Source organism: Pan paniscus, chromosome 15 (assembly GCF_029289425.2).
Source record: "Pan paniscus chromosome 15, NHGRI_mPanPan1-v2.0_pri, whole genome shotgun sequence".
Taxonomy (NCBI): domain Eukaryota; kingdom Metazoa; phylum Chordata; class Mammalia; order Primates; family Hominidae; genus Pan; species Pan paniscus.
In genome coordinates, this window is record NC_073264.2 from 108,103,738 (window position 1) to 108,115,574 (window position 11,837).

Here is an 11,837-nt window from a genome sequence, read left to right on the forward strand (position 1 = left end):
GCTTGTTTTAAAATAAGGGTTTCTTGGCTAGGCATGGTGGCTCACACCTGTAATCCCAGCACTTTGGGAGGCCAAGGTCAGTGGATCACCTGAGGTCAGGAGTTCGAGACCAGCCTGATCAATATGGAGAAACCCTGTCTCAACTGAAAATACAAAATTAGCCAGGTGTGGTGGTGCACGCCTGTAATCCCAGATACTCAGGAGGCTGAGGAAGGAGAATTGCTTGAACCCAGGGGGCAGAGATTGCAGTGAGCTGAGATCACACCATTGCACTCCAGCCTGGGCAATGAGCAAAACTCTGTCTCAAAATAAAAAAAAGATTTCTTAAAATGATATTTTCGGTATTTTATAGATGATGTGTAAGCAGCAATCTTAATAGGATGTTACCCGACACTTTGCGAGACTGGCAGCTGATTTGATCCAGATGTCTCTAATTCTTTTTTCTTTTTCTTTTTCTTTTTCTGTTTTTTTTTTTTTTTTTTGACAGAGCCTTGCTCTGTCCCCCATGCTGGAGTGCAGTGGCATGATCTCGGCTCACTGCAACCTCCACCTCCCGGGTTCAAGCGATTCTCCTGTCTCAGGCTCCCGAGTAGCTGGGATTACAAGCGCGTGCCACCATGCCCAGCTTATTTTTTGTATTTTTGGTAGAGACAGCATTTCACCATGTTGGCCAGGCTGGTCTTGAACTCCTGACCTTAGGTGATCTGCCTGCCTCGGCTTCCCAAAGTGTTAGGATTACAGGCGTCAGCCTCTGTGCCTGGCCCAGATGTCTCTAATTCTAACATGAGATATATTGCAGGATCATAGCAGAGTGAGTTGCTGATGTATCCAGAAGGAAACGAGCATGGAACTCTCATGACAGCTGTCCTGAGAAGTGTGTGTGTGCTGTGCTTGAATATCTCACTGCTCATTTATACACAGGCTTTCTGGTGACTGAGTTAACAGTATCTGTTTCATAAATAATGTAGCCCTGTTTCTTTCTTTCTCTCTCTCCTTTTTTTTTTTTTTTTTTTGAGACAGGGTCTTGCTCTGCTACCCAGGCTAGAGTGCAATGGTGCAGTCTCAGCTCACCGCAACTTCAGCCTCCTGGGTTCAAGCGATTCTCCTGCCTCAGCCTCCCAAGTAGCTGGGATTACAGGCATGCACCACCACGCCTGGCTAATTTTTTCTTTTTTTTTTTTTTGAGACGGAGTTTTGCTGTTTTTGCCCAGGCTGGAGTGCAATGGCACAATCTCAGCTCACCACAATCTTTGCCTTTTGGGTTCAAGGGATTCTCCTGCCTCAGCCTCCCGAGTAGCTGGGATTATAGGCATGTGCCACCACACCCGGCTAATGTTGTAGTTTTAGTAGAGACAGGGTTTCTCTATGTTGGTTAGGCTGGTCTCAAACTCCTGACCTCAGGTGATCTACCCGCTTCGGCTTCTCAAAGTGCTGGGATCACAGGCGTGAGCCATCACTCCTGGCCTAATTTTTGTATTTTTAGTAGAGAGAGGGTTTCACTCTGTTGGCCAGGCTGGTCACTAATTCCTGACCTCAAGTTATCTGCCTGCCTCGGCCTCCCAAACTGTTGGAATTACAGGCGTGAACCACCATGCCTGGCCAGCTCTATTTCTTTAAGCCTACATGTTTTGCACTTGTTAAAAGTATTTGAACATACAATTACTCAGCTTCCCTTGTTTACGCGTGAATTTTGTATAATCTTAAATATTTTTTCCAATCTAAGCTTTATTTTATCCCGTTTCTTCTATATTTGTATAACTTTAGGAGGCTATCTTCATAGAAAGTTTTTTCTCAAAAGCCTTAAGATAGAACATAGTTCTTGGCAGCAATTTGAAAGTTATTTGAGGAGAAGGGGAGACTTACAATGATGATTCAAATGAAGGAAACTAAAAAGTAATGAAGCAAGGCAGAGGAAAAAGCAGTACTCACTTGAGCACATCCCAAAAGAATAACATTTCAAATGTAACTAGAAAAAAGTATGCTGAAGTTCGCAATACAGAAATAATTATTAATAAGATAGCTTTAAAGCCCTGCTCAGCTTTTGAATGTTGGGAATTGACCCAGAGGTGGCTGTAACCTAAGATGGTCCCTTCAGTAATGACCATTTTTTCTTTTTCAAGATGATGATTATTCCCCACCTTCTAAGAGATAAAGACCAACGAGCCACCACAGCCACCAGTCCCAGAACCCGCCAATGCTGGGGAACGGAAAATGAGGGAGTTCAACTCTGGTAAGTTCTCAGCGAAATCCATGACCTTTTCCTTTATCTTCTGGACTCTCAATGTGACTGATGAAAGTTACCACATGCTCTGCAGGGGGAAGTGGTTTAGCATGTGTTACTACATCTTAATCACATCTTTGTAAAGCCAGGAGCATTTTACAAGTCACGTTACAGACATTGTTTAAACATAGTCTGTATTTACCAAAGTATAGGACATTGTATCATCTCATATTAATTAGTTAGTTGGCTCAGAATTAGTGCTAATGACTTCGTAATTCAGTGATTTCTGTTAGCTTTAAAACCTTTATTTCAGAACTATTTCACCTCTTGGTTTTCATTTTTGCTGTGTGTCACTGCCTGCCGGCTGCTAATTAACTCCCAGTGAATCATGTGTCCTGTGAAGGGACTGAATATTAGTGGCAATTTATGTTGATGATTTGTATTTTGAATAAATAGTTTGAATACATAGAACATTAAGCTTGTATACATTTTGAAAATAGTATTTTAATATTCTACTGTGTCATAGTTACAATGATTGGATATATATTGAATTTATATGTACTTTAAGTTGTTATATGTTTATGGTCTTTAGCATTCTAACGTGCAATTGTATATCTGTTAAGTCTTTTTATTTTTCAAGATTAGACTGATTTATTGAGGCATCTGTTTGATGCCACATTAAGTGGCCCAGGCTTTGTGTAGCGGTTGAGGTTAAAGCAGGAAGAAGGGTGGTGAGAGGCGGGGTACCAGGATTAGGTTGGAATACCTGGGGGTGCTCTGAGGCTCCCCAAGTTTCCCTGGTCTTGGCTGGCTGTGCTGCTGGCCTGGGCATCTGATGGGCCTGCAAGGGTGGTCCAGGGGCTAGGGCAGGGACTTTGGAGTCACGCCGTTGGCTTTGAATCCAGACTCCTACACTTGGTAGCTGTGAACTCTCCATGCCTCAGGGACCTGCAGAACTGAGCTCTGTCTGAGCCAGGTTCCATCCAGGCACTGCGCATCCATCCAGAGGGGCACTGCCTCAGGCTGCTCGCTATTCACTGCCTTCTCAAGCAGACCCTTGTCTCCTTCTAGGCCCTCACAATCCAGTGGAGGAGACGAAACTCATCTGCCTCTGTCCCTCTGGGCACGCCTCATGCCAGGTGCATCTGTGGACAGGGGCCATGCTCCTGGGCTTCCAAAGTTGGAGAAAGCTGCCAGGCTCAGGTGGGTACATCACAGCAGCTGCTGCCCTCTGAACACAGTGACAAAAGAACACTGTGGGCCTGGAGCCCTGGTCTGGGGCATTGGGCAAGGCTGTTGCACTTCTCTGATCCCATTTCCCCATCTGGAAAGTGCGCTGATTGTATCTCCCTGTGGGCACTGAGGGCTCAGTGTTAGTTTGAGAGCCAGCATCTGGGGTTTGGGCTGTAATTCCCTGTCAGCCTCATAGCTGCGGGGAACCAGGGACTTTGTTGGGATTACCCTAGGCATCAGTTTAGCTTCCTGCCCCTGGCTTGGGCTCAGCACCTGAAGTAGTCTAGGGGGTAGGTGGTCCTGGTGGGGGCTGGGGCTTTTACCCAGACTGAGGTCACACCCAGAGCCAGAAGTCTTGGTGCCTGCTCTGGGCAAAGGTGCCAGCCTGTGCGACAAGAGCGAAACTCCGTCTCCAAAACAAAAACAAAAAAGCTTGCATCATTTCAAGGGGCTCACACCTCCCTAAGGGCCTGGTAATTGGCTGGCTCTGGCCTGCATCTGGCCCCGAGGGTGTAGGTAACACCCCACCTTACCTGGTTTCTTCCTGCCAGGGCCAATCTTCAGACCTCAGGACTTTGCAGCCTATCCCACCTCCCCTCTGGCCAGCCTTGAGCCCTTGTGGGTCTAGCACTTTTTCCAGGCTCTCTCCTGGTTGTCCTTCTGCCTCGAGGCCTGGCTCATGCTGCTCCCCCTCCCACTCTCCAGGACCCACAAGGACCACTCCACACCCAGCTCAGCTCCATCCCCTCAGATAGTCCTTTCTCTTTCCTCAGGTGGCCAGGTGCATATCTTGGTGTGAGGACCTTCGCTGTATCTGGGAATGCCTACTGGTTACCTCGGTAACAGAGAACAAGGCATTTACCTGATATGAGTGTCTTGGTTCACTGTCTACATGGCTAGGGAGGGAATCAATAATAGGCTTTTCACTTGCTGCAAGGGCCAGTTCTCCTGGCCCCATGGCTCTAGGGATGGAGGACGCTGCAGGAGATGCAGCGCTCACTTCCCAGCTGAGGACTGTGGGTCATCTCAGGGCGATTTCACAGTCCCCACATGCCCCACCCCCTCAGCTCTGCAAATACCAAGCAGTACAGCCTGCCTAGGGGATGATGGGCTCGAGAGTGCCCAGGTAGTGCCCAGAGTGCCCTTGGCAGGCCCCTCACCTGGCTGCTTCCACAGCTCTGTAGCAAGAGTTCTAACCTTTTTTGACCGTGAAGCCTGCTGAGAATGAGAGCTGTGGACTGTTTTCCCAGAAAGGCATGTACATGCTCTCCACACAAAACCTTTCGTCGTGGCCAAGCACAGTGGCTCATGTAATCCCAGAACTTTGGGAGGCGGAGCCAGTCGGATCACCTGAGGTCAGGAGTTCAAGACCAGCCTGCCCAACATGGCGAAACCCTGTCTCTACTAAAAATACAAAAAATTAGCCAGGCGTGGTGGCAGCCACCTGTAATCCCAGCTACTCCAGAGGCTGAGGCAGGAGAATCACTTGAACCTGGGAGGCGCAGGTTGTAGTGTGGTGAGATCACGCCACTGCACTCCAGCCTGGGCGACAGGAGCGAAACTCTGTCTCAAAAAACAAAACAAAACAAAACCTTGCATCCTTTCAGGGGGCTCACACCTCCCTAAGGGCCCAGTAATTAAACCCTTTGGGCCTGAGGTTGAGAAACTTTGTCTCAGTTCTTCCCCAAGTGATCAGCCCAGGGGTAAGGAAGGAGAAGCCAGAAAGCAGGACCCATGAGAAGGGCCCCCTCCTGGAGTTTGAGGCCTACTCCCTCCTGCCCCTGCCTCTCCTCTGTCCAGGACTCCTCCCTGCTCTGCCCCACTCCTGGGGCCATAACCATGGGGAGCTGTGGTTTTCTACAGGCCCCTGGGCACAAAGTGGGCAGGCTCACCTGGAGGCAATCAGAGTAACATGGCAGGAAGTGAGGGGGAAAGCCGCCCTGGAACTGCGCCTCTCTGCCCCCTGACGTCACTGGCATGCACTCCTCCCTCCCCTCACTCAGGCAGTGGCATGAGTTCCATGTGAGCGCTGTCCTGCTCCCTCTGCTGCCTCTTTTTTTTCTTGGGGCTGCCATAACACTTTCCCTTCCCCAGCCCTGCCAACCTGGTGGGACATTGGGCTTCCCTCTCACAGGGTCCTGGGGACAGGCCCATCTTTTATCATACCCACAGAGAGACCGTTTTTTTCTTCAGGACCTGGGGAGCAGCCAGGTTCCATGAGTTAAATGCAGATCTGAACCAAGCTGGGATTGGGGTACACACTCTCCTCTACTGAAAAGTAGCTAGGGATTCCAACTAGGTGAGGAGAGTGGGGCAGAGCCAGACCAGACAAGGACTGATCACCTGGAAAAAGCCTGCCATCAAAGGTCTTGGCAAATGCTGGGTGCAGTGGCTCACTCCTGTAATACCAGCACTTTGCGGGGCTGAGACAGGTGGACTACTTGAGGCAAGGAGTTCGAGTCCAGCCTGGGCAACATGGCAAAACCGCATCTCTACTAGAAATACAAAAATTAGCTAGGCATGCTACACTCCTGTAATCCCAGCTACTCAGGAGACTGAGGCAGGAGAATCACTTGAACTGGGGAGGCAGAGGTTGAAGTGAGCTGAGATTGTGCCCCTGCACTCCAGTCTGGGAGACAGAGTGAAACTGGCCTCAAACAAAAAAGAATATGGCCTTGGCAGAGAGGGGCCAGCCCAGCAGTGCCTTCCCTTGGGTTTCTCCTGGGTAGGCCTCTGCCATGAGAAGATGCTTCCTTCTGCCTGTCCATGGCCCACAGCAATGGAATGTCTGCTTCTGGGGGTTGGGTGGGAGACTGCTGGCAGAACTGGAAACCTTCAGGTGGGGTTTTTTTGTTTTGTTTTGTTTTCGAGATGGAGCGTCGCTCTGTCACCCAGGCTGGAGTGCAGTGGTGGAATCTCAGTTCACTGCAACCTCCGCCCCCCTGGGTTCAAACAATTCTCCTGTCTCAGCCTCCTGAGTAGCTGAGATTACAGGCATGTGCCACCATGCCCGGCTAGTTTTTGTATTTTTTGTATAGATGGCATTTCACCATGTTGGCTGGGCTGGTCTCGAACTCCTGACCTCAAGTGATCCACCCACCTCGGCCTCCCAAAGTGCTGGGATTACAGGCATGAGCCACTGAGCCCAGCCCCTTCAGGGGGGTTTTGAGGCTTCACTACAATACTAGTTTCCTGTGGCTGCTGCAACAAATTACCACACACTTAGTGACTTAAAACAACCAAAATGTATTCCCTTACAGGTCTGAAGGCCAGAATTCCACAGTAAGTCCTACTGAGTCAAGGTGGGAGCAGGGTCGGTGGCTTCCGAGGCTCTGCGGGAGAATCCGTTTCCTGGCCGTAGAGGTGGCCTGCACTCCTCAGCTTGTGCTGCCCGTCTCGAATGACTGGAGTTTCCTGCTTCTGTTACTACACCTCCCACCCTCTCCATCACCTGCTCTGCTCTTACAGCAGAGCTCTGCCCCTCATTCCCTGGCCTCACTCACAAATAGCCTTCACCCAGACAGCCTTCGCCCTGTGCACTGCGGCTGGGGCTGGAGGGGAGGCAATGGCCGTCTCCCGTGTGTGCACTGGACGCCCGGAATCTCAACAGCACTCACACTGGAACTTGAAGGTGCCCCGGGGAAACCCACGGAAGCACAGTGGTGCCTCTGGCTGCCTGGAGCCTACCCCAGTTCCTCCCTGGCAGTGAGAGAAAGCTGCAATCACCCATCAGCAGGCTTTATTACAGAAAAGGAAACGCAAATTGGGCCTCCCCTCCTGCTGGGAAGCATGGGAACATAAGGTCGAGGAAGATGGAAGGGGGAACAAAGAGAAACACTGCAGACCGGCTGCAGCCAGAGGCTGCAGGTGCAGGGCTGAAACTGAATCATCGCCATGCCAGCAGGAGTGGCCTGCCTGGAGTAACCCACCCTTCCAGGGAGCACAGGCTGGGTGCCCTCCCCAGGGCCCAGGCAGGCCCCTCCTCTGGGTCTTGGGGCCCCCGTAAGAGCAGGAGTTGGAGAGGGTGGGCTCCTCGCCTCCACTTTCTCTGTCCTGTTAGAATTCTAAAGGGCGGGGCATTTTCTGTGTTAGGGAATGCTCCAGAAGACTTATGTGACCTCAACTTCAGCTAAATTTCTAATAGGAAAAGTTGGTAAGCTAAACAAAACCCTAAGCCCCCTAAACAACTGAAAGGGGCCCCAGAGAAACCTGAAAAGCTGAGTTCCCAGCCTCGATGGGAAGGGAGGTCCGCCACGCTTCATTACGCTCCTTCCCTTTTGCAGCTTAGATGCAACCACGGACCAGCATTAGAGGTCATGGAGATCTTAAGACTGACAGACAGACTCTTTGTGGCAATAAGACACCAAATTATAAACAGGACCCATGCAGGCAAGGGTAAAGTCACACCTGCAGGTCATCATCTTGCTACACAGCTTCCAAGTTTTAGACAGAACCTTCCTCCTCCAACCAAATGCAAATTAAAGAATCTCTGAATCCACCGATGTCCTGTAAGCCCCAGCTTTGAGATGTCCCTCCCTTTCAGCTCAAACCAATGCCGACCTTCTGTGCACGGCTGTATGCCTTTGCCTGTAACTCCTGCCTCCCTGAAATGTTAAAACCAAAGTGCGGCCGGGCGCGGTGACTCACGCCTCTCATCCCAGCACTTTGGGAGGCCGAGGCAGGTGGATCACCAGGTCAAGAGATCGAGACCATCCTGGCCAACACGGTGAAACCGTCTCTACTAAAAATACAAAAATTAGCCGGGCGTGGTGGCGGGCGCCTGTAGTCCCAGCTACTCGGGAGACTGAGGCAGGAGAATCTCTTGAACCCGGGAGGCGGAGGTTGCAGTGAGCCGAGATCGCGCCACTGCACTCCAGCCTGGTGACACAGTGAGACTCCATCTCAAAAAATTAAAAAAAAACTGCAACCCGACCTCAGGTCCTTTCTCAGGACTCCTTGGAGCCTGTCTCCCAGGCTGTGGTTACCCCTGTTGGCTCAGAAATAACCTCTTTAAAATATTCTACAGAGTCTGGTTTTTCCATCAGCAAGTTTTACTCTAAAGTGGACATTGTTTTCCTTTCACAAAGGGCTGGGGCTTCCCAGATGATAATGAAAAAATTAAATTTAAATGTTATTTAAAATACATTTCTTCTTTCATTATGAAAGTAACAAATGGAAGAACATGTTTCCAAAGCCATCATGGTTTGTTAGTTAATTTTTAAAACCGATGAAGATAGGTTAAAAAAGTGAGCAAACATATTTTACATATATTTTTAACTTGAAAACTTATACATATTTACTCATTAATTTCTATAGTAAACTTATTGAGGTATAATTTTCATACAATTGAGAAAAGGAAAGAAATTGTGCTGAGGGATGATGCAAGTCCTTTTAAACGATCAGGCCCAGAGAGGCAGTCAAGTGAGGCGGCAGTGACTTCCCACTCCCCGCCTTGGAGCTGTGTATTCGTCTCTTGAAATGCTGGCTGTTGCCTCAGGTTAACCTAGTGCAGCAGCAGACACTGCAACTCACACCCTACGGCTTAACAATATAGAGCCAAGCAATAGATTATGTTACCTTAACATAAATCCTTGGTCAACAACTTGGAACAGCCTCTTCTTTCCCTTGAAAAACCCACCTGTAACAGCTGCTAATAGGAGGTGTATTCAGGGCAACTTGAATCTACGCTTCCAGGCAGCAGTCCTCAAGCTTCGCCCAAACTCCCTCCTTACATGAATTTTGCCTCAGGTCTTGCCTTTGAGTCCAATTCAATGTGATGTTCAGTTTTCAGTCATACAAGTTGACAAGTTGTGACCAATGTAAGCCATGCATCCACCGTCCTGGTCAAGATGCATGAGGCTTCTGTGACTCCGGAGAGGCCCTCCCACCCCTTCCTAGCCAATGCCCCAGTCCCATGCCTCCAACCCTCCCTCTGGTCGTCATCACCATCTGGCCACTTCTCCATTCATGAATATTCCCACCCCTTCCTAGCCAACGCCCCAGTCCCAGGCCTCCAACCCTCCCTCTGGTCATCATCACCATCTGGCCACTTCTCCATTCATGAATATTCCCACCCCTTCCTAGCCAACGCCCCAGTCCCAGGCCTCCAACCCTCCCTCTGGTCGTCTTCACCATCTGGCCACTTCTCCATTCATGAATATTCCCACCCCTTCCTAGCCAATGCCCCAGTCCCAGGCCTCCAACCCTCCCTCTAGTCGACATCACCATCTGGCCACTTCTGGCTCCATTCATGAATCTAGATATTTCCATATAGGGACAAGCTTGTATTTAGCATTGGTCTGCTGATTGAAGTTCTTCTTCTTCTTTAGTATAAACCCCAGGCTTAACTCTCCTTCCTAGCCACCCAATTTCATATTTTTTAAAGTGGACCAAGAAGTTGGGCACATTTTGAGACAATCTAAGACCAGAATTTCTCCAAACGTTCACCAATTAGTTTTCATTTTTAAGAGTTATCTTGTCTATACCTAATTCAAAAGCAATTTTTAAAGCAGCCTCAAGTTACCTTGATCTTGATTTCCCAAATCACTTATCTAGGTTTATGTAGAAACAACTTTCTGTCATTTTGCACTGATATGTAATAGGTTACATAATGTTGAATTAAGTTTCATGGTGTTACTGGAACAGGGTCTCAATCCAGACCCCAAGAAGGGGATCTTAAACCTCGTGCAAGAAAGAATTCGGGGCTAGTCCATAAAGTGAAAGCAAGTTTGTTAAGAAAGTAAAGGAATGAAAGAATGGCTACTCCGTAGGAAAAGCAGTGATGTCGGCTGCTCGACTGAATATACTTATGGTTATTTCTTGATGATATCCTAAACAAGGGGTGGATCATTCAAGATTTTGCCGGGAAAGGGGTGGGCAATTCCTGTAACTGAGGGTTCCTCCCCTTTTTAGACCACATGGGGTAGCTTCCTGACATTGCCATGGCATCTGTAAACTGTCATGCACTGGTGGGACTGTCTCTTAGCATGCTAGTGCATTATAATTAGTGTATAGCGAGGAGTGAGGGTGACTAGAGGTCACTTTCGTTGCCGTCTTGGTTTCAGCCAGCTTCGTTACCATATTCTGTTTTATCAGCAGGGTCTTTGTGACTTGTACCTTGTGCAGACCTCCTACTTATCCTGTGACTAAGAACACTGAACTTCCTGGGGTTACAGCCCACAGGTCTCAGCCTCATTTCATCCAGCCCCTATTCAAGATGGAGTCGCTCTGGTTCAAATGCCTCTGACACTAGTAAGGACCTTCTCTCCAAAAACCCAGATGACATGAGGACCCTCTCCCAGCTGAAGGGGCAGATTCATGCTTTAGAGTGTGGGGAGTCAGCGTGGGGGCACGTGAGTGTTTAGCTTAGGTGTGGGCCTCACAAAAGAGTCAAAACAAGTCAGCCAGGACTCCAGCAGCCTTCATTGTGTGAGAGATGCCAGCACTGTGGCCACAGCCTGACAGCTGCGCAGGCCACATAATGTGTGGGGCCGAGTGGAAAACGTGGGTTTTTTGTTGTTGTTGTTGTTCAAAATCATGAGCTTCCAGGGGCGGCAGCAGAACTTTAAACTACTCTGAGGCCCTTCTGAGCACAGGACTTGGTATGACTGCACAGGGATACCCGGCAGGCCAAGTGCAGGGACAGAGCGGTCTGCCCAGAGGCCAGCAGGTCCCCAGTCAGTGTCTGGCACCAGCTCCCTTCATGACCTGGGCTGGCTCAGTTCCACGGGACTCCCAAGGCTGGAGGCTTCCCCGGAACATCATCCTCAGGGATTTCCCAACAGGAGCAGCCTCTGGCTTCAGATCTGTCCTTGTCTGACTCATAAATTATCACTCAGACTGAGAAAATTAACACTCAGTGATTCCTGAAAGGGTGCCCAGTGCAATAGATAATTTTCAAAGTGAGTTCATCGGGGGATTTAATAGCCAGGTAATGTCCATTAAAACAGCGACAAACATGGGGAGAAAAGGAAAAGTTCCAACTGGAAACTCATGCTGGCTTGACAGTTGTTCTCAGGGAGCAGAACAGAAGTGGGCATTTTCATTCTGGTTACACCATCAGCGATACCTCCACGGAGCCTCTCAGCTGGTTCCTCCTGGGTCTGGGCCACAGGCCTCCCAGTATTGCCAGTCTCGGAAGACATCTGTGGGCAGGTTCTGTAGAGGGAATCTGAGACTGTGTCGGATGAGCTGCAGGACCCCACGTGGGGAAAGGCAGGAGGCAGCACCAGCTCCTTCACCAGGACCTGAGGGTACTGTGGCTCATCAGGGGCCATCGAGGACATGGAGACCCTGCACAGTGTTTGAGGAGTCCTGCTACATCAGTTTATTCTGGTTTAGGTGGTTGAGGGGAGACTCAGTGAAGCCTTGGGGGTTCAGGGCT

The 11,837-nt window shown here is 49.4% G+C and overlaps 1 protein-coding gene across 1 annotated transcript; it reads left to right on the forward strand.

The window, feature by feature from the left end:
• The first annotated feature begins 1,831 nt into the window (after positions 1–1,831).
• Positions 1,832–9,082, forward strand: LOC117975918 (uncharacterized). The gene is made up of 3 exons (XM_034938312.3): positions 1,832–2,230; positions 3,293–3,424; positions 6,715–9,082. Exons 1-3 carry the CDS (start codon positions 2,121–2,123, stop codon positions 7,253–7,255), a joined length of 783 nt encoding a protein of 260 aa, XP_034794203.3. The 5' UTR covers positions 1,832–2,120; the 3' UTR covers positions 7,256–9,082.
• Positions 9,083–11,837: the final 2,755 nt, after the last annotated feature.

Excerpts from the sequence above, each read along its gene's own strand:
- LOC117975918 (XM_034938312.3), top strand. The coding sequence starts at position 2,121 with ATGATGATTATTCCCCACCTTCTAAGAGATAAAGACCAACGAGCCACC. Across the intron at positions 2,231-3,292 it reads AATGAGGGAGTTCAACTCTG|GCCCTCACAATCCAGTGGAG; the intron begins GTAAGTTCTCAG and ends GTCTCCTTCTAG. Across the intron at positions 3,425-6,714 it reads GAGAAAGCTGCCAGGCTCAG|GTCTGAAGGCCAGAATTCCA; the intron begins GTGGGTACATCA and ends ATTCCCTTACAG.